Below are 24,019 nucleotides of genomic sequence, written 5' to 3'. Positions count from 1 at the left end.
GGAGTGTATTTTCGTAAAATTTCTGGCCACTGACTCCAGAGTACAAACGGAGCCTAATAGTTACAGGGGGCATGTCATGGGCTCACCACTGTCAGTAAAGAAGTTCAGTGCGGACCCCTCGACATACAAAGCTATGATGATGACTCTGGTACGGGACGTACAGGTTGTAATGCAGCTGAAATTCCAGCATCACGGTGAGACCGTTAATGCTGCATCCTACGGCACCACTCGCAGGAAATGCGACCGGCTTTTCACCGTAAGGGAATTTGACTCTTGAGGGCGGACGCCGTTCAGATCTCAGTGCCTACCTTCTCAAAGCACAAAAACTCAGGAACTACTGCAGACATTCCGTCGGAAACTCTTGGAACATTCGCCGTACAGTCTCGGCTTAGCCCTCATGGTTTGATGGGTTTTGGTTCTTTAAAAGCCTCTTGGATGTGCGACTCGTTGAAAAAGATAAGGTTGTAACACGAAAAGAGATTCGTTGGCTGGACAGCCGCCACGTGAATTCTTTGCTGCATGGTTTCAAAGTCTTTTCAAACGATGGGATAAGTGCTTAAAGGGGTAGCATGTAGAAAAGTAAAATAAATTTCAGTTTGGTACTCGTGGCACTGGTACCGCTACCCTGTTTTGAAACTTTTGAGTGACCCTTGTAAATTAAAATCCACTGTAACACTATTATGCTATGTCCTTTGAACTCATAACAGTGCAGCAATACTCAGAGATGTTTAACAGTAAGAGCATCAATACTAACGTGTAGTCGGTTCCCAGTTGAATCAACTACTGGGTAAATATGGGATGTGAAAAAAAGGTCTTCCATATTTTGAGAGATGATACTATGGACTAAAACAAGAAAAAATGTCCATTAAAGAGGGGCTCGAAAGTGCATACCTTAAGAGCTATGAACACTGCTTCCGGTTCGCTACTATGAAACACGTCTCTTCTACTGAACAAGTTCTTATGGCTCTTAAGGTATGCGTTTTAGATCCCGTGTTTTTTGGACATTTTTTCCTTGTTTTGGCCCGTACCTACCACCTCTCAAAATATGGGATACTCTTTTTTAACACGCTGTATTTAATAACCACTGCTGCATAACGTCACTTTCCTTGATGATGGCAGCAAACGTGAACTGACGAATATCTTCCTAACTATGCAGGAAATGTTAATTTCGTCCAGGTAACATAATAGTTGCGAAACAGATCAGCAACAAAACAGTGACAACCTGTGCATTGTGTGCCAAACCCATGTGCCTGTCTCTCTCACCCTTTCTCCCTTCTCTCCCTCTCCCCATTTCTCTCACTCTCTCGTGTGTGTGTGTGTGTGTGTGTGTGTGTGTGTGTGTGTTTCACCGAGGGGAGTTTATTTCTTTCCAGTCAGCAGTTTGCCGACTGATTTGATGCCATCTTCCAACTTTTACTCTCTCGTACTGATCGTCTCATGTATACATACTTACAACACCCACCGTCCTCAACAACCTGCTTCCTATTCTAGTCTTTGTCTGATACATTATCCTTCCCCTTCAACTGTTTCCAGCTCAAGTTCACTACTCCAGGGCAGTGTTGCTTCATGTATATTCTTTGGATAAAAGTTTTCTGTTCTTTCCAGTTCCACTTACTATTATCACACTTCTATGGCATCTGCTTTCAGATACTCTCTGTTACATCATCAGCGATTTTCCCAAAGACCACATTTCGCTTGTACACTACACAATGAGGAACGGTACTCCAAACATATGCTTACAGGAATTTCTTTCACAGTTACACGTCAGTATTTCACATGGCTTTATTAATAGTTATCAGCGAAATCACGTGCGTTGCTTCACAAAATATTTTTCTTCGTTGTCTTTTCATCAGCTAGCATACTGCTTTCAGCAGCGGAGCATTGGTCAATTATCTAAATCAAATTAACTAAAAGGTGCTCTTACCATGATGCAAGGGCCACGTTGGTGCCAAATAGGGAACTTTATATCATAGAGAATATTTTTAGTGGTAGCGTCACTCTTTTAAGTTCGGGTAAAAACTAAAAGGTGTTTTTCCCTCTCTGTAATCATCTTACACAGGTCTTGTTAGAAGCATTATGTACAATGACTGAACTAAAATGCGTTGTGAGGAATGAAAGGGCTTGATCAATAGTTGGAGCTTCACTGCTAACAGTACTTGATATCGGAATACGCTGAGATTTCAAATATCAAGTCTCCAGGAAAGTTAAAACGTTTCTTTTTGAATATCTACAGATAACTTAAGCTTTCTTTCACACTGCTGGACGCTTTACTCTCCTGTTGGCTTTCAGTGGATTTTCCTATATTTCGGTTCTTTCATTCTTCCGTAAGACAAGTTTTGAGTAACCATCTGTGACTTCGGCCATTTTACGTTTTACATCTATGAAGGAGCTGTTCCTTTCTGAACACTATGTAAGTTCTTTTCATCCTTTTTCTTTTTTCATTCATTTTGCTTTTGCTGAAATTCGCTTCTCTTGGTCTCTGTCTCTATGCAAATACGCATACTGTCTTCCATATGACAGATATGCCACACTAAAAAGCGTTTTTTACTCAGAGGACATACAAATCAACGCCAAATTAGATAAATTCTGGAAACGTCTTGGTCACGGTTTCTTGCTGATTACAAGCTTCAATCCACTTATAATTGTAAGCGTAATTTTTCATATTTTTTTTTCTTAAGCGTCTTATTCAGCTATTACAAAGAATTTATGAGTAAATTCATTGAAATAATTAATAGTAAACAGTCTTCATAGACGAGTAAATGTCACAAGTGGTAGGTTCACTAAAAGCATTTGCTTACAAAAAGTTAGCAAACGCTTTAATTTCCAGGTTTTACTCGTGACACTGTGACATGAAAATCAATGACTTGTCCAGTGATCATATGGAATTTAAGTGCGTTGTCTTGCAAATGCTTTGTCCTTTAATCAAACGCGAAGCTTGAGTTACCACTCCAAATATTCTGGTTTTTCGAGTCTTCAATAACTGTGTCAGTAATTTGGGTGGTGCCCCTTCTCTGACTCCAAATTAATGTGTGAACATTTCTCGCTTCACACTAACTTTTGCACCATGTCCACTACTCATGCGTCCGTATATTGTATTAAAAATCAACGCACAATGTAACCACGATCAAATTACGTTTCTTTGTCTGTTGTAGGAAGTAAATTAATTGGCACAAGTAATACAGGATACTTAGGAAGCAACTGACCAGTGCAGATAAAACTGTCTGATTTGACTATACAGCTGATGGCTATGTGGATCTGATTGTGAAAGGGGCTCCTTTACGATAATTATTATGTCATGTTTGTAGTTGCTTGTAGTAATCTGTTACACAATAACGCGTTTTCACTATTGCTTTCAAGGGTGAAATTTCATTTTCATTCAAAATGTATGTTCTCCTCCTGCATAATTTCTTTCACGTCTTTGTTGTACAGTCTTTTATTTACTGTTACTTTTTGTTTCAAAACGTTAATCTTCATGAATAAAATTATTATTTGTACAACAGTAAAATATATAATAGTTTTGCTTTCGACACGGAAATGTTTATCTCTCTTTGCATGTCTAAAACACCTTCTCTCCATGTATAGGTTGCTAAATATAATGAATACTCGTATTTTTAAACAGTTTACTTAAATGCATCTCTGATAATGTTTTGTTTCAGACAACTTTGGCTAAGTATGTAGCGGTTGTTTGTAAAATAATAGGGTTTGCTTTATTACAGTTGTGAGGACATGTGGCCAGCAAAGCGACCAAAATTGTACATATTTTGTAAATCCAGGATTTCCAGCGGCTTATGTGAACGGGCAGCCTTCTGAATGCGTTCTGACCATTAACAAGCGCAGTCCGAAGGTTACTCAGCTGCGGCTGGATTTCAAGATATTTGAGGTAGGAAAACAGAAAATAAAGGGGAAAAAATATAACTTAGTCACATCTGTTTGTGAAAACTGCAGAGCCCAAATTTCCTGGAAGATGGCTAATCGAAACTTTTTATGAAATGCAGTAAAGTGGACCTGATGTGAAAACCCAAAAACTATGAGTACCGCAGCGTTAATATAATTTTCGAGTAAAGGCAAGTCAGCTGATAACCTCAGACCATTAACTGGAGCACCTCATGTCACTATTACTCGAAATATTGCAAGTGACAGCCACTAGAGCGAAAAATGATTGGTTGCCGCAGTTTGGTAGTACTGTGTTGTTTATTTTGTCTATATACGCAACAGAGGAGCTTGCTGATTGTGAGATATAAGATGTTTAAATACTGTGAACAGAGATACCAACGAGAGTGATAACATGCGAATCTAAACTGATAGGAACCATGGTTTGGTATCATAATAAATGGTTAGAAATTCCGAATTTGATATTAGGTATTATTAGAGATTATTTGGCTATTGTAGTCCAGACCTTCTACTGGACACCAGTACTACTTTACTATTTACTTTGCCCACTGTACAACACGAGTTAGGTAAATTCAAGATAGAAGAAAGTAAGTGGTCCACAGAAGAATCTTGCCGTCTAGGCAGAGCCTAGACTGGCTTTCAGAGTTACGCAACCGTAGTTGCGAAAGTTTTCCCTACTAATTAATACGGAAATTTGCAAAAAGGCAGACATTTATGACGTTTTCATGACTAATCTTCAAGATAAATATTGTGGTTAAGTGGTCAATAGTCTTAATGAAGGTAGAAGCAATTGCCCAAACCCCGCCCAGAGAATGTTCGAAGTGTTAACTTCAAAGAATCTTCATTTTCGATGCCGAGAGTGCGGTAGGTCAGAGCGTTCATTATATTGTCCAACACTTCCCATTTACATCAGTGTATTGTTTTGCGGCACCTTAAATCAACACTGCAGTTATATATCAATCTATGTTGGTGGGGGAGAGTCTTGGCTGCAGTGTGGTTTTGCTGCAGGACCGTGGATAGGCTCTTGCCAATGGCACACGTACAGAGCGGACGCATAAAACGACCGAAATAGAAGCAAATTAAAGATGGTTTAAGAATTAATCGGGAGAGGTACGTTATTTCTTCTATCCCTTGTGTTCCTACCGTCTGCCTACGAGAAGAAGCCGCTCGCTCGGCCCACTGCAGTAAACACACTTTGTTGTCACAGTGTCATTTACTCCAAGTAACATCAAATGGTTCAAATAGCTCTGAGCACTATGAGACGTAACATCTGAGGTCATCAGTCCCCTAGAACTTAGAACTACTTAAACCTAACTAACCTAAGGACATCACACACATCCATGCCCGAGGCAGGATTCGAACCTGCGACCGTAGCGGTCGCGCGGTTCTAGACTGTAGCGCCGAGAACCGCTCGGCCATTCCGGCCGGCGAAGTAACATCATAAGGAGATGACTAGAATCGAACAGACGTCCACCGCTTAGTTCACACACCTGCTCCCTAAGCAATTTTCTCATGTTTAGTAATTGGAGTTCTTGCTGCTACCTCGCTACAGAACTGAAGGATCTCAAGGGTGTGAAGAAGCGCTGAAGTAAATACCCTATTTGACTGAAGGCTCCCGATTTTTCCCAATTTATGCTGACTGAAAAAAGGGTGAAAGGGATATGCAATTTTCTTGCCACTGCCTTTCGGATGGCAGGACCGGATGCGGAAATAAAAAAAATCGAAATTAAGTTGCTGAGGCTGATAGTGATTGTGACTATTGAAAGTCATACTCTATTCATCTTGGAAATATAATTTCAACATATTAAAGATGAAAAATAAAATTCCTTAAGGTCGAGCATGAGTGAAAGCAGCCCATCAAATTTAGCTATCCTGCCGACAGAAAACGCTAAAGCTGCTAAATATGACTTCGATGTCATTTTCGATGTGATTGCTCCGCTGAAAGCAATGACATGGAAAGTAAAAATATAATAAAAACACAATTCCTGGAAAATTATATTTTTTCAGTTTTTCAAAGCTACGTAGAAAAGGTTGCGGGTATTATAATTTTTGGGGTGAGTAGTGTTACAGTGGGAACAGGGGGATGTCACAGCTTTCGCAGTTCTGCCAGGGGCGCAGGATCACCTCGGTAAGGCTGTGATTTGCTGCTATATCCCAAAGTAAACTTTACCTAATTTATTCAAAATCAACGGCAAAATCTCTGCCTAAAGATCTGCGGCAACACTGTAGCTGACGTCAAGAGCGTAGGCTACCCAGGATCTTATCTAGATAAGGGTGGAGGAGAGTAAAGAGGGGAGGGGACATTTGCAAGTTTTGCTGTGTACGACAAAATAGTTTTGAGATTTCACAACAAATGGTTGTGGGTGCATTTACTACTAGGCTATAATACATCACATGTTATGACTTTCATAAAACTCATACTGCGTTGATACGTCTGTCTTTCGGGGCAGGATGAGAGGATAAAAGCTGTAGAGGGAGCAAATAATAGAGGGCGAAGGTTGCAAGTCTTACTCTGAGATAAAGAGGTTGGCGCAGGAGGGAAATCCGTGGCCCGCGCATCAAACCAATAAGAAGACTGTTGACCCCCCATCCCCCCCTCCCTCCCCACCAAAAAAAAAAAAGGTGCCAATTCAGTGTGTGAAGCTGCCTCTTCCTACACCTCGATAGGTAATTCCTTGGAAACTATGCAAAAACGTGTATGCATTTTGGCAATAAAAAATTGTAGGCTGCTGCACCACCATCATATTCTTGGCTCTTATTCAATTTTTTACACAGTACCCCTATACAAAACATGTGCTGCCAGACCTTTGCTTACGAGTAACACACTTAATAGGCAGCTGACTAACACAGTCAGCGTTGGATAACACGTCACTCTGTCTGACTCGACGTTTGGATTACTATAAACTGTTACACAAGCCCCTCCCCCTATTCCCACCTCCCCCCTCCCCCCTTTGCTCCCGGCACTTCCCCTTATCGTTGCAGCTGGTTAATTCAGACAACGCAAGCCAACAATAGTGAAGAACTGAAAGCTTGCTTTGCAGTGGCTTAAATGCAAATGCCCAGAATGTTTCACGCTAACACATGCATAATCTACATATATATATCCTGCGAACCGCAGTGAAGTGCATGGCAGAGGGTAAGTCCCATTATATCAGTTAATAGGGCTTTTCTGCATTCCATTCACCAAAGATTGTGGGAAGAATGATAGTTTAAATGCCTCTGTGTGTACTGTAATTAATCTTGTCTTCGTATTCCCTATGGGAGCGATATTAGGGGGTTGTCGTATATTCCTAGAGTACGCTATTCATTTAAAGCCGGTTCTTGAAACGTTGTTGATAGACTTTCTCGCGATAGTTTCCGTCTGTCTTCAAGAGAGTACCAGTTCAGTTCTTCCATCATCTCTGTGACATTGTCTCGCGTCAAACCTGTGACCATTCGTACTGTCCTTCCCTGTACACTTGCAGAATACCCTGTTGGTCCTATTTGGTACAGACCTCACATATTGAGCAATACACTATGTGGATCAAACGAGTGACTCGTAAACAATCTCTTTCGTATACTGATTGAATTTCCCTAGTATTCTACCAATAAACCTAAGTGTGCCACCTGCTGCACCCACGACTGAGCCTATGTGATCGTTCCATTTCATGTTCCTACTACATATTTCACCCAGGTATTTGCATGAGTTTACCAATTCCATCTGTGACTCACTGATATTATGTTCACAGGACACTTGGTTTTTTTCGTCATGTGAAGTACACAACTGTACATTTCTGAACATTTGAAGCAAGTTGCCTGTATCTGCATCACTTTGAAATCATTTCATGTAGACTGTACTTCATTGTAGATAACTGCGTCATCTGCGAAAAGTCTGAGGTTTGTATTAATATTGTCCGCAAGATCATTAATATACAACATCAACAGCAAACGACCCAACACACTTCGCTGCAGTAAATCCGAAGGCACTTCTACATCTGTCAGTGACTCTTAATCTGCATACTCCCTACCAAGAAATCCTCAGCCCAGTCAAAACTTTTTCTCGATACCCATACGATTATACTTTCGATAATAAGCGTAGGTGTGATACTGAGACAAATGCATCTCGGAAATAGAGAAATACTTCATCTACCTGACTGCCTTGATATTTGGATTTCGGGATGCTAGGATGCCATTTGAGATGACTGAGAGTTGGGTTTGACATGACCTATGTTTTCGCCGGCCCGTGTGGCCGAGCGGTTCTAGGCGCTTCAGTCTGGAACCGCGCGACCGCTACGGCCGCAGGTTCGAATCCTGCCTCGGGCATGAATGTGTGTGATGTCCTTAGGTTAGTTAGGTTTAAGTAGTTCTAAGTTCTAGGGGACTGATGACCTCAGATATTAAGTCCCATAGTGCTCAGAGCCATTTTCTTACCTATGTTTTCGAAATCCATGATGGTTGATATGGAGGAGGTCGTTCTGATCGAGATACTTCATTATGTTCGAGCTCAGAATATGTTCCAAGATTCTACAACAAATGTTTGTTAAGGATATTGGCCGGTAGTTTTGTTGATCACTTCCGCTACCGTTCTCGTAGACAGGTGTGACCTGAGCTTTCTTCCAATTAATGGACACGGCTTTTTCTTCGAGGGATCTACGATAGATCATAGTTAACAGAGGGAGTAACTCACCTGCAAATTTGGTATAGAATCTGACAGGGATTCCATCAGGCGCTGGATTTTGTTCAGTTTTAACGATTTTAGCAGTTTCTCGATGTCACTGACACTAATTTCTATTTCATTCATATTTTCGATCATATGTCCGCCCCCGGTAGCTGGGGGTCAGCGCGACAATATGTCAATCCTAAGGGCCCGGGTTCGATTCCCGGCTGGGACGGAGATTTTCTCTGCTCAGGGACTGGGTGTTGTGTTGTCCTAATCATCATCATTTCATCCCCATCGACGCGCAAGTCGCCGAAGTGGCGTCAAACCGAAAGACTTGCACCCGGCGAACGGTCTACCCGACGGGAGGCCCTAGTCACAAGACATTTAAATTCGATCATATGAGTCTTGAATTTGGAAATTACTCCTGGGTTTTCCTTTGCAATGGAACGTTTGAATACAGAGTTAAGAATTTCAGCTTTTTGCATGGTACTCTCAATTTCAGTTCCTGTCTCACCCGGTTAGTGGCTGGACACTAAGTTGTGTGCCACTAACATCCCTTACAGATCATCAGAATTTCTTTTGGTGAAAGGTCTTTCAACGGTATTCTGCTGAGGTAGTGACCGAAGACTTACAGCATCGCTATCTTGACTGCCAAATGCGCTTCATTCAGCATCCCTCTATTCATAGCCCTATGCTTCGTTTTGTTCCTATGATCTAACACCCTCAAGTTCTTTAGAAGTTTCTTTACTGTAACTGTACACCATGGAGGACCCCTCCAGTCATGAACTGTTGTACTGGATACATATCTAACCAGTGCATGGTCAACTATTCTTTTAAACTTGAACCCTAGTTCCTCTACATGCTTCTGTCCTGAGCTGAGAGTTTCGATTTTGTGTCAGTCCTTGATACGGAGTCTTGTCCAAACACTCTCACTTACAGCGTCAATTTCTATTTCCGTGAATTTGAGTTTCTTGTGTACTGCGACAGATAAACCACCTCCATCTCCATTTCACTATCCTTTCGGTACACGCTTATATTTTCCCCCAAGATATTTTTACTGTTAACAATTTCAGGTTTTAAGCAGCTTTCAGTGGCTTGTATTATGTAACCTTCAGTGCTTTTTAGGTGCACTTCGGACTCTGACACTTTGTTGTGAACGTTTCGATAGCTAACCACTAGTATTTTAATAGTCTCATCTACAAGGGGCATTTCTTTGGATCTTACACTGTTAATTCCGGGTTTCATACAACTGTCGTTATTTGGATTGGACGGAGAGTCTCCTAATCTAAAAACCCGATATGTGCACCCCAGTCACATTCAGTTACTTTAGAAGCTACCACTGTCGTGCAGTGCACACTCGAGTCACTTAGGGAGCCCCTACAACTCTCAACCCGAACGGCGCAAGTCTGTGTAGTCACAGGTGTCACTGATAGCAACATGGGATTAAGTATTTAATTTAATTAACTGTACAGATTTTAACATGATATGTTGAGGCCAGCAAAGTGTAGTGTTATACATACTGAATGATCCTAGCAATAGATTGTAAACCAAAAATTCGCCAGTCGATTGATTGATTATTGCTTAGTCCCATTTGATTACATTACATACACAACGTTCACCTGTACTATAGGGCAAGTCAACTTGATCTAATGTCTTAAAGTATTTGGCCTACACATTGCAATATAGAACATCAAACTACCAAACATGATTGTAACGTTGCACCGATTTTTTTCTATCAATTTATATTTAGATCTTGAAGTTAACTCAGTTAACTATTGAGCAGACATACAAAAGCAAATAATGCATACAATATTTTCAGGTGGTTACAATACATACCTACTGGTTTTTGAACTTGGTGCCGAGAGAATATCGAGACATAGATGTGAACTCTCTGACATGTTTAGTTTTGTTATCTTTGCCATAATAATTTAAGTTCAGTGCGTTAACTTTCAGTTCCTTTTATCGAATGTTCTTGTTGTCATTCATAAAGAATAAAAGCCTAATTCTTTAAGTTCTAAAGCTATGTACAATTATTAAGAGGAAAACTTGAGCGCCCACATAGTGACCCCGGCATTTTCGACAAACGTCGGAAATACGCAAGGAGCCAATGAACGACAACGGCATATTATGCCATTTCATCGTAGACAAATTAGCGAACTCCCCGATTACATTAGGATTTTGGAGCTTATTGTTCCATCAAATATGAGCATGAAGCTCATGCAGTGCAACAAAAACGGTGTAAATTCTGCAACGCCGACATATCACAGCACAATGAAATTTCTGCCGAGACAGGAGATGTTAAACCAAACTCTAAGACTCTATCGGCTCATATAAGTACTCTCGGCTCGCAACCGTGTGTAACAACAAATTGTATAACGGAGCCGTGACCATAGTTCAAAGCAACGAGATACCGGTCGACCACTTGTAGCAGTTCGTCGGCGCCGCGCCTGCAGTTACTGCTTACTGACAGAATTTAATCCCACCCAACAACAAACGTTGTTTGCGTTAGTGGAGAACATAATTCGGTAGCAACTAGTGATCAACTACCGCAGACAATTCAACTTGGTGATGAGCATTCTGAACCAAAAAGCCACAACATTGGTATCGGACATTATAGTCCACCCACCGCCAGACGGAGCTTGAAACAAAATAAAAGAAGAGCTAATATCTCGCTGTAAAAAACCTCACCGATCTCAGGGTCAGGTACTATATCAGGGGAAACGGCGTGACAAGACCCCATCAGAGTTCCAGCGGCATCTAAGATTAGTGAACAGCTCCACCATGTCCAATGGTTTGTCACTACACGTTTGGCAATTACAACTACCGGCACAAGTACGGACAGAGTTGGAAGTATACGACTATAAGTCACCCAACAAATCACTTCAGATCGCCAATAGCATTGCCCGCAACAATTGCCATGACATAGGCGGACACTCCCAGCCGAATTCACCTGAGGCGACTCCAGACAATGCGGCTGTCACGTCATGATGCCTGTCGAGCGTCTCCAAAGAAATTTGAAGCTTGAGAACCACAGTGGAAGTGCTGCAGCAACGACAAGGCGCAAATAGTCGAACACAGGAACTGTGGAGGACCTTCTGTCAGGAATGCTGGTACCACAAATATTTTGGCCAACATGCTGTGAAGTGTAGCTTATGTTGCAGTTACTCAAATAGCCAGTATGTCTACAGTAACAGTGTAGGGCATACACACTGTCGACAGCAGGACATTGAAGCACGTAAAAAAGACTATGTGTCTACCATACAGTTAAAACGAAGACACTTGCTCCAACATCACCACGCTGTCTATTAGCCATGCACTGGACTACAAACAGGATCTTTAAGCATGGTTTAAAGCACTATACAACTCTGTGATCAACACTCACTTATACGGTGTTCACTTTTGATGCCGATTTCTCCATAACCTCACGTGGTTATTTGCAGATGTTGATGTCTCTGAATCTGTTTTAGGCGCTGACTTCTGTGCATATTTGTTACTAGCAGTTGACCTGCAGGGAACATGATTACTGAATTCAGTTGACAGCAGTGCTATATCAGGAACTAGAGACCACTGCTCAATCGAACCATCAAGCGAGTATCAGGTACAGGTTCACCACAATGATGCCAAGCACAGTGCAGTGTGTCACACACCTGGACAAGCAGTATCACTTATATGTGCAAGCAGAACTGCACCTGAACACTTAACAGACACAAAGGCAATGTTGCTGACTAGAATCATTCGCTGATACATTAACCCACAGTCTTCATACTCACAAGCGGAGACAATGACGCTGGGATCACATATTTACTCCAAACTTTGTACACCTTTAGTAGGCCATTAAAACAACATAACGTGGAAGTTTGAGGGTTGTCCGAAAAGTAAGATCCCCAGCGAGCTCCCGTCGGGACGGAGCGAGCTAGCTTAAATCTGACAACAGCGCCATGTTCCTTGCTCCCCACACCAATCTCTGCGACGTTCATTTTTGGCGTAGCAGCCATTAACGAGGGAGGAAAAACTGACGCACCCGCCAAGTGTGAATTGCATTCTGTGATTAGATTTCCGTGGTTTATGGCGTCAACCCCTATTGAAATCCATCGTCAGTTGACCCTCGTGTATGGAAAAAGGTGTATGGTCGTAAAATAGGTGCGTGAGTGGTGTAGGGAGATCGCAGACAGCCTTACAAACGTGCATGACGTGGCGCTCGTGGGCGTTCATCAGTTTCAAACGAGACAGTGATAAAAGTCGAAGAAGTTTTACTTGTGAATCGACGTGTGACTGTATGAGAGATTGATGAACTGATAGGGGACCTATCTAAGACTACAGTGGACAAGATTTTGAAGGACGTTTTGAAGTATCATACGGTGTTTACCAGGTGGGTGCCATGGCTGCTCACCGAAAAAAGAAGTGCATTGAAAGTGCCCACAATTTCCTGCGCCGTTACAGGGAAGAGGGTGAGGAATTTTCGAATTCCTTTGTAACCAGAGACGAGACTTGGGTCCACTACTCTATACCAGAGACTAAGGGACAATCAAAACAATGGCAGCATTCCAGTTCTCCAAATGTCAAGAAGTTCAAGCAAACGCCATTAACGCGTAAGGTGATGGCTTCAGTATTCTGGAATAGGTAAGTAGTTCTGCCCGGTGACTACCTGGAAAGAGGTACAACAATCAATGTGGCTAGGTACTGTGAGCCACTAACAAAGCTACGCTGAGCCCACCCTCATATCGCCCGCACCACAACAGATCTCATCGCCAAATTTGAGTGGGAAATCATTGACCATTCTCCGTACAGCCCTTATTTGGCTCCCAGTAACTACTACTTGTCCCCCAGTTTGAAACAACCCTTGGGAGAGTGAAATTCTCAAGCGATGAAGAACTGAAGCCACCTGTCCATTCCTTCCTGCGCACGCCTACGGGAGAGTGGCATGATGCAGTATGAAAAAGCTTCAAGAGTGTGTCCAAAAATGGTATATTGGTGCATCTGTGACAGAAATGACTTACAGTGAGCCTCTACACATTCCAGTAACTACTTAGTGGCAGCACCACTACTTGTCATGGGGGAACTTTCACAGTTAGTGGAGCAATTAAAATATGATGGCACCAAAATCTGCACATCAGCTACCTGCCCACTTCCCACTATGACAATGAACAGATGTTTGTGCACAAAGACCTGCACTGCTATTCACATATGATGCTGCAAATGTACTCTTCTAATGTGTAGAGAGGGTGTCTTACTAAAAATTTCTTAAGCTGATGTTTCAGTTTAATTGTAGGAAGAGCCATGACTGCACTAGGCAGTGCATTAGCTAATTTTATACCTGCGTACTGAGGCCCCTTTTCGTAAAGTGCTGTTCTGTGGCTGCCAATGTAAAATCTTTCTTTATTTCTAGTATTTTATTGGTGGAAATCTGAATAAGTGTTTGGGTGCAGTCTTTTCACAAGCAATATGGCTTTAAGAATGTATGTGTTTATAACAGTTAACACCTCTGTTTTTGGAAACAACTTGCGACAAGATTCCCTATATTTTGCTCCACAGATTATTCTCACACCCCTTTTTTGAAGAATGAGTAGCTTATCTAGATTAGCTTTGGTTGTTGCCCCCCAGATTTCAATACCGTAGTTCAAGTGAGAGGAGAAAAGAGCATGGATGTAGTCTTTAGGACTACAGTGTCTCTACAGAACTTGATAATAGTACTGATTGCAAATACATTTTTTGACAACTTAGTTGCTAGGGAGTCAGTATGCGTGTCCCATTTCAGGTTGCTTTGGATTGTTATGCCAAAGAATTTTACACTAGACTGTTTCTTTACCAATTCGTTGCCAATGTATAATTTAATTTCGTTATTCAAACTACTTTTGTTAAACTCCATCAAACATGTTTTACTGTTGCTTGCATTTAAGTGGCTTTCATTAAAAAACTGAACAATTTCTTTTGTCACATTATTACACTCGGCCTCTAGTTCATTACATGATTCCTTTTTACACACAATGGACGTGTCATTGGCATACAGAACAATTTTGGAATTTATAGTACAATATTTAATATCATTTACATAGATCAAGAACAGATTGCTGTGTGAGACTTGTTCGAAGTATTTTCACTGGGGGGAATGCAGTGGGGAACCCAGTGGGCATTCTGGTGAGATCCTCTCCTGGAACTGCAGGTTATGTAGCAAGAGTAAGTTGATAGAGGAGCAGGAGCGTAAGATCTGTGCCCTTCAGGTGCAGTTGAAAAACGCACAGCAGGAGCTAGATAGGATGAGGAGGGAGAAGGGGGTTGGGGAATGGGAGCTGGCTGTTGGCAAGAGATCTGCTAGGAGAAGGAGATTTTCAGATAGTTTTACTATTGGTGTTTGTAATAGATATGACCAACTGTCAGAGTCTAGTGGAGAGGAATCTCTAGTAGCTGTAGATGTAGGAAGTATGCAGCAGTCCTCAGCAGTTACGGTGGCTAGGACAGTTGCAAAGTCTAAGAGAAAGAAGAAGGTTCTGCTGTTAGGTAGTTCTCATGGTAGAGGTGTAGGCCAACAGTTGCAGGAAGTTTTGGGGAGTGAGTACCAGGTCACCAGCATTGTGAAGCTTAATGCAGGATTGGCTCAGGTGACTGTTAACATAAGGCGGTTATGTAGGGATTTTACTAAAGAGGATCAGGTAGTGATTGTGAGTGGGGCTGATAATAGTATTGATAGGGATGGGGAGTATGACATAGATGGTGACCTGGAAAAGATAGCCACTCAGACTGGCAACATGAATGTGCATTTCATGGAACTGTTTCAGTGTCACGATTGGCCTCATCTTAATACAGCCATCAGGCTTAATAACATGAGACTTGGGGGTGCGCTGATGACAGAAGGCATGAGTCACATTTCAGTGGTGTCGGTGGAGTCTATCAGCAGGACGGGTTTCACTAGACATGGCCTGCACCTCAACAGGTATGGAAAGGGGAGGTTGGCAAAGCTTATAGGTGACAGCATAGGTGGAGGTGGTGGGATCACTCATGGGAAAATTCCGGTAGTTGTGGGTGTTAGAGCTGTACCTTTTTTAGATTGAAGTCAGCTGATAGGTATTCCTGCTTAAGGGAAGTCTCTCTAACAAAGAAACCACTTTCGACAAAGCTTAGGTATCCGATTAATGAGGGAATTAGTATATTTCATCAAAATACACAAGGTATTAGAGATAAAGTTAGTTAACTGCTTATAGATGTTGACTCTGAAATTATTGGTATATCAGAACATTTCTTAAATAAGGAGATAATTCAGAGGCTTCCTTTACCAGGATACAGGTTGGCTGGCAGCTTTTCTAGGAGCGCTTTGCGGTGTGGGGGAGTAGCCATGTATGTGAAAAATGGTATACCATTTGAGTCAATTGATGTTTCAAAGTACTGCACTGAAAAGGTGTTTGAATGATGTGCAGGTGTGGTTAAATTTAGTGGAGCTAAACTTCTTACTGTTGTTATTTATAGATGCCCAGACTCCGATTTCACAACATTTTTGTTAAAGCTAGAGGAGGTTCTTGGTTCACTTTATAGGATATACAAAAAGTTAGTTATATGTGGTGACTTCAATATTAATTGTATAAGTGATTGTGCAAGGAAAAGGATGCTGGTAGACCTCCTTATTTCATATAATCTTATGCAAACCGTATTCTTTCCAACGAGAGTGCAAGGGAACAGTAGAACAACCATAGACAACATTTTTGTTCATTCCTCTTTACTAGAAGGGCATTCTGTTAGCAAAAAGGTGAATGGCCTTTCAGATCATGATGCACAAATTGTAAGTCTAAAAGATTTTTGTGCTGCGACACATGTTAAATATAGTTACCAACTTTTTAGGAAAGCTGATCCAGTTGCTGTAGAGACTTTTGTAAACCTTATCAAGGAACAAGAGTGGCAAGATGTTTATAGTGCTGATACAGTAGATGATAAATATAATGCTTTCCTCAAGACTTTTCTCGTGCTCTTTGAAAGTTGCTTTCTGTTAGAACATTCAAAACAGGGTACTAGTACAAACAGGCAGCCTGGGTGGCTGACTAAAGGGATAAAAATATCTTGTAGAACAAAGTGACAATTATATCAAAATGTTAGAAACAGTCACAATCTAAATGCAGCAGCCCATTACAAACAGTATTGTAAGGTGCTTAAAAAAGTTATTAGGAAGGCAAAAAGTATGTGGTATGCAGATAGAATAGCTAAGTCTCAGGATAAAATTAAAACCATATGGTCAGTCGTAAAGGAAGTGGCTGGTCTGCAGAGACAGGTCGAGGATATAGAATCAGTGTGTAGTGGGAATGTCCGTGTTACTGATAAGTTGCATATATGCACAGTATTTAATAACCACTTTCTGAATATAGCAGGTGAAGTAAATAGAAACCTAGTCCCAACAGGGAATCATATAGCGCTCGTAGAAAAAAGTGTTCCGAGCCTGTTACCTGAAATGCTCCTCCATGATACTGACAAGAGGGAGATTGAGTTAATAATTAAATCACTAAAGACCAAGAACTCTCATGGATATGACGGGGTATCTAGCAGAATACTGAAGTATCGTTCCACGTATGTTAGCCCAGTACTTAGCCACGTCTGTAACTTTTCCTTTAGGAGTGGTCGGTTTCCTGACCGATTAAAGAACTCGGTAGTGAAGCCACTTTATAAAAAGGGAGACAGGGATAATGTTGATAATTATAGACCTATTTCTATGCCATCGGTGTTTGTTAAAGTTATTGAGAAGGTTGTATATACAAGGTTACTGGAGCATTTAAATTCACGTAATTTGCTGTCAATTGTACAGTTTGGTTTTAGAAATGGCTTAACAACTGAAAATGCTATATTCTCTTTTCTCTGTGAGGTTTTGGATGGATTAAATAAAAGGCTCCAAACGTTAGGTGTTTTCTCTGATTTAACGAAGGCTTTTGACTGTGTTGACCACAAAATATTACTGCAGAAGTTGGACCATTATGGAGTAAGGGGAGTAGCTTACAATTGGTTCGCCTCTTACTTTAAGAACAGAAAGCAGAAGGTAATTCTCTGCAATATTGAGAGTGGTAGTGATGTTTAGTCCCAATGGGGCACTGTTAAATGGGGCATTCCCCAAGGGTTGGTGCTGGGGCCACTGCTGCTTCTTATTTATATAAATGATATGCCTTCTAGTATTACAGGTGATTCAAAAATATTTCTGTTTGCTGATGACACCAGCTTGGTAGTAAAGGTTCTTGTGTGTAATATTGAAACATTATCAAATAATGTAGTTCATGAAATAAGTTCGTGGTTTGTGGAAAATAATTTGATGCTAAATCACAGTAAGACTCAGTTTTTACAGTTTCTAACTCACAATTCAACAAGAACTGATATTTTGATCAGACAGAATGGGCATATTATAAGCAAGACGGAACAGTTCAAGTTCCTAGGCGTTCGGATAGATAGTAAGCTGTTGTGGAAAGCCCATGTTCAGGATCTTGTTCAGAAACTAAATGCCGCTTTATTTACCATTAGAACAGTATCTGAAATAAGTGACATTTCAACACGAAAAGTAGTCTACTTCGCATATTTTCATACACTTATGTCATATGGTATTATTTTTGGGGTAATTCTTCTGATTCAAAAAGGGTATTTTTGGCTCAAAAACGGGCTGTTCGAGCTATGTGTGGTGTAAGTTCGAAAACCTCTTGTCGATCCCTATTCAATAGTCTGTGAATTTTGACATTGCCCTCACAGTACATATTTTCTTTAATGTCGTTTGTTGTTAGCAATACTAGCTTATTCCCAAGAGTTAGCAGCTTTCACTCAGTTAATACTAGGCAGAAATCAAATCTGCATGTGGAATGCACTTCCTTGACTCTTGTGCAGAAAGGAGTGCAGTATTCTGCTGCATCCATTTTCAATAAGCTACCACAAGAACTAAAAAATCTTAGCAGTAGCCCAAACACTAAACTGAAGAGTTTCCTCATGACTCACTCCTCTTATTCTGTCGAGGAGCTCCTGGAAGAGCTAAAAAATTAAGCAAATTCCAGTGTTACATTGTTGATTTTCTTTATTTAAACTTATGACTTGTCACCTGAATATGTTTCTTATATTTCATTTTATCTGTTACTACAATTGTGTTATAATTTCATGTATTGACTCGTTCCATGACCATGGAGACTTCTCCTTAATGTGGTCCCACAGAACAATAAATAAATAAATAAATAAATAAATAAATAAAGGAGGCCCAACACCGAGCCCTCTCCCTCTAGTATCTCCTTCAGCAGTTCTCAGTCTGTGTGGTATACTTTCCAATTGGCCTTTATTTCTTGTTTAATCTAAATTAACATTTACATTTTTTGTATTGCCTTTGATTAATGGAATTATTGTTCTGCATATGTCCATGGATGGAAATATCAATATTTTTAGATTGTGAAAGGCAGTTCTGCATAAGTCTGTTTTTAATCCAGGATGGTCTGAATAGACTTTTTTTGCAATACAAAGCTTTTTTTGTGTTGTTGCCCAAACAGTAGGGCCTAATTTCATACTACAAGTATGGTCCAAAACAAGCATGGTACACTGTTTTTTGGCATAATGTGCAAACTGTTTCATAATAAATATTAAAGTGCTTAATTTACACCAGATATGGTCTATAAGTTACCTCAATTGCAGCTTATTGTCAAAGACAGTTCACAAAAAAATTGTACACATAACCTCTTCCAGTCTTTTTTTCATCCATGAATACATCTATGTGATCTTTCTATTGTATATTCATGAGTAAAGGGAACACTGCTATTTTCAGAGTTGGTGACTATTTCAGTTGCTGTGACTATCAATAGTCCAGCAAGCCATTAAGATGTCGAAAGTTAAGATCTTCGGACTTTAGTCTTTGCTACACTGTTGTTATGTACACTTCTTCTGTCATGTATGCAGTTTGTTTAGACAGTAATTTTCACATTGTTTCTTATAATTTGATATCTTCTCTTACCTCCAAAGAGTATAGTGATAAATATCCACTATGGTGATCGTGGATGCTTTTCCGTACACAACCAACTAACTACGTGGTTAGACACTGGACTCGCATTGGGGAGGACGACGGTTCAATCCCACGTCCGGCCATCCTGATTTAGGTTTTCTGTGATTTCCCTAAATCATTCCAGGCAAATGCTGGGATGGTTCCTCTGAAAGGGCACGGCCGACTTCCTTCCCCATCCTTCCCTAATCCGATGAGACCGATGACCACGCTGTCTGGTCTCTTTCCCCAACCAACCAACCAACCAACCAACTAACTACTTACCAGGATCCAGTGCCAAGCCTATGCAGACAATGGATCGATTGTCTTGGAATACATTGGACTGTACACTACCTGCCTACACACTGGATGTCAATTGTGAAGGACAGCTGCAGTCAATAGTGCAAGTACCAGTTTTGTGCGCTCATGTACAGTCTTTCAATATCAGCCCACATGTTCCTAACCTGTGACTGCACTATTGCCCAACACTGATTGAAATCTACATAATTTGATGCAAGAATTCACCCCAAAACCTCTTGCTTCTATGCACCCACTACCTTTGTCAGTTTGGCACCTACACCAGGCAGTGGACACTTATTTTTACCATTCGGCTGTCAAACCAGTTTCTCATGATCTTTCCATCTCTCCTTCTGACAACTATTTCAGTTGTGGTGACTATCGATAATCCACCAAGCCTCTATGATGATGAATGCTTAAATATTTGGACTTTTGTCAGTGCTACACTGTTGTTATGTATGTGTCTTCTCTCATGTGCACAGTTTATCCAGACAATAAAGTTTATTTCGTTTCTTATAATTGGATTACTTCTTTTATCTCCTGTGCCGATGTACATGTTTTTGATATCAGCCCACATGTGCCTAACCTAACTGCAACTGCACCTCCGCTACGGTTGTCCCATCTGCATCAGTCGGTTTCACTTCCACATGTGCTGTGCTGTGTAGCACACTTCGTGAAGGCTTCACCTTGTAATGTCTCTTGCAGCGGTCTCTCCACGGTATTTTCAGAAATTTTATAAGTTATATAACTCAGTACATATCTCGAAATATCTCTTCTTATCTTACTGATTCCTAAACTTTAATATACGATGATTATCAATGCAAAGTAGTTTCAAGCCCTATTATTCCTTGGAGCGCCCATTTACTCCATGGAATAGCTTCTCTGCTATCTGTTTTCTCTTATGGAAAGAATGAGGCAATGCTTGCTGATTAACCGTGAAAGAAGGAGGATGTATATGTATGTATTGTTGAGCTAGTCGCCATCTTGATGAGATTCTGTATGAGAAGGAATTAATACATGAACTAAACTAAAGTAAGTGTGTTCGCGTATTATTTAACTGGTTATTATAGACAGTGTCTACTTACTAAGTTGTGTTGCACGGGATCAGTGGGGAACATCTGATTTACACTGGACGAACCTGCCATTTTGTATGCTCAAGATATCCAGTTACTTCAAATAAATAGCCTAACACGGTCTTACCAGCAGATCTCTGGTCTTCCCCATGTGATCACCGAAAGTTAATAATTATTACAAATGTTTTCAGGAGATCAACTGACAATTTTCATCGCACCGAGACTTCGAAATTGCTTCACTGCCTTATGGAATTTAAGTTAAGCTCAATTTAATCAGGATAGAACAGTATTGAACTGTGTGAATGTGATAAGCCTGCTTTGTGAATGAAAATCCCCTTAATATACGCATGTTTTTACTATCCTGATCAGTGAAGCTAAATCAGGCCGGTGTGAGAGAGGTTTTTTAAATTTTAGATCCCAAAAAAAAAAAAAAAAAAAAAAAAAAAAAAAAAAAAAAAAAAAAAAAAAAATTAAAACTGGCTTGCCCATGGGCCTTGGTCAACACACCTCACCGACCTCCTTCTTTGCATGGCATTCTCAATTAGGACATCATGCCCACTGCTGTGGATACCATCACAGCAAGCCACATTGCCACTGCTCTTCCATGATACACTGCACCAACCAACTTCTATGCAGTATGTCCCAACAAGCAGATTCTCCAAGTTACCACAGCCCCAGATGGAAAGTCCAAAGATGTGGCTTGCCCTGGTGGCTAACATCCTAAACGCCGATACTCGATTCATATGCGTGGTCAGCGATCTCCATGACCAGACTGACCTCATTAGTGACCTGATTTTGAGCTCTTCTGCACAAACCAAGTATGTTACCATGAAGTCGATTATCATTGAATGCCTATTGCATCCCACTGATAGGCCAGTTCATCATATCATCCAGCAAAAAGCAGCTCAGCAACAGATAGCCTTCTCAGCTGTTGTGACACCTCTGGGCTTAGATCGGCCTAGAGGCCATGCAACACATCGCTCTTTGGACATTATGGCTTGTTCACTTACCACATCATCTCAACTTCAGCTGCCCTCGCACTCAGTGGATTCTTTACAGGCTAAACTCTGGGTGTTAGATCAGACACAGAATCATCTGTCACTGGCAGCTACTTTCAGCCACAAGCCTTTCACCATATGAGAAGGTTGGCAACAGTGTTAACATCCTCACTCCTTGTCTGATGCCCTCTGCTGGCAGAGGTCATATGAGAACTCACACAACTCAACAGAACGCACTGTTGCCTGTTGCCACCTAATGGCTGGTAACTAGTGCTATCTATGCCAGTTCCACCTCCACTGATGTTGTCTGGCCACCCTTCACACGATCACAAGGCACATCTCCAGCAAAGCACAAGAGATGGCGTGGGTGACAGACACCCTACTCTCCACCCTGTCTATCCACTCTGTTGGTTTCACGTCACCTTCAGTGACGTGGCAAGAAACTGTCAGCTTAATACAACAACCATCAGACATGGTGGTCTCTCCTAGCTGAAAACTTTACGCCTAAGATTACAATAATAAGCTTCATTTCCTCATAGACATTGGGACTGATTCCAGGGACATTCACCCCTCTTGTGTCCCTATGCATATTCTGGTGAAGCTCATCGTTCACATCACCAGCAGTTCCCATGTCAATGTCTATCACAGAGTTGAGTTTCAGATTCAACTTATGCTGGATTTCAGTTTCCCTGCACTTTTCATGTAGCTGATATGGAGAACCCAGTCCTCATGATTGACTTTCTTAAGAATTTTGCCCTCTCTCCAGACCTGCATTCAGCATAATTGGTACACCATTTGATGGATACATGTATAACAGGCTCCTTCATCCTTAGACCCCCTCTTCTTTAGTGAAAAGTGATCCACTGCTAGCCTCTCTCTTGACTGCTCACTCCAGCAACTCCCTGTTCGGGCTTACTACCCAACACTCCAAGATTGACATCCAGCAGACACACATTTTGTAACTTCAACCGCTCATCAACGACACATTGGACAAACTGGTGCATGCTCTCCACACTATCAGCCACCTCATCAGTTTGTGGCTGACTTATGTCATGGAGATGCCCACCACAGAAGCCTTGCCCCTGTCAATTTCACCACATCCACAAGCTATGGTACACCTAGGTGTGATTATGAACAGTACTTCCCACAGGACAACAACTACAGAGGGTCCTCCCATGCACTACAGGGCCACACTCCTAAGAAACTGCGCCAAGCAAAAGCAGCTGTCAATGAAATTTTAAATGTGAGCACTGTATGCCCTTCAGAGATTAACTGATCTTTCCCCATACATCTCATCCAAAGAAGAATGGTTCATTCCTGTTGTGTGGTGATTTTTGGAAACTCAATGCCTGTGCCATCATGGAGAATTATCCCATTCCCCACATTTATGACTTCGCCCAACTACTTAATAGATTGTGAGTGTTTATGTTATAGATTGTCACAAGGCATACCATCAGATCACTATGTGCAAATATGACATCCCTAAAACAGCATAACTACACCTTCGGCTTATTCCAGTACTACTTTGTGCCTTATGCTCTCTAGAACATAGTTCAAACTTGGCAAAGGCTCCCTGACTCTGCTTTGTGTAACTTAGCTTATTGCTACAGCTACCTTGACAATATCCTGCTCTATTCCCCCTTGACTGAGGAACATATAAAACTCCTAGCTCAAGATCCAACTGCAGTCACCAATAATGGCGTGGCAATTAAACATGAAAAAACACAATCGAGCCACATGAGTGTTATCTTTCTTGGTCACACTGTCAATGCCACATTTCCTTTCTGACATCTAATTACATCATGCTTACCCATGACCTCCCATTACCCACAATCTATTGCGATTTGCACAAATTTCTGGGAATGTTGAACTTTTTTTGGAGACATTTGCCACATGCCACCTCTCTTCATGCCCCTCTGACAGATGCTTTGGTCAGGAAAAAAATCCTCTGGGAAATGTAAGGTACTGTGGTTGGATGAAATAACCCAGGTGTCCATCTCGGTTAAGACAGTGCGTCCAAATGACGTCATACTCATGCACTCACTGCTTGACACACGTATCTCCATCACAGCGGATAAGAGTCACATGTTGGTTGGTGTGCTCCTACAACAACATGTTGGCTATAATACACTACCCCTCAGATTCTTCTTGTGGAAACTCA

General features: G+C 41.2%; 1 protein-coding gene across 1 annotated transcript in view; it reads left to right on the top strand.

Annotated features, from left to right (window-relative positions):
* LOC126154588 (uncharacterized) overlaps nt 1-24,019 on the top strand; it is a 114,051-nt gene that overhangs the window by 30,629 nt on the left and 59,403 nt on the right. Inside the window, exon 3 of the mRNA XM_049916160.1 lies at nt 3,717-3,880. Coding sequence (XP_049772117.1) covers nt 3,717-3,880 — 164 coding nt within the window. The remainder of the gene's footprint in view (nt 1-3,716; nt 3,881-24,019) is intronic.

This window comes from Schistocerca cancellata, chromosome 2, assembly GCF_023864275.1.
Source record: "Schistocerca cancellata isolate TAMUIC-IGC-003103 chromosome 2, iqSchCanc2.1, whole genome shotgun sequence".
Taxonomy (NCBI): Eukaryota; Metazoa; Arthropoda; class Insecta; order Orthoptera; family Acrididae; genus Schistocerca; species Schistocerca cancellata.
Note: the sequence above shows the minus strand (reverse complement) of the source record. Positions and strands in the feature narration are given on the sequence as shown.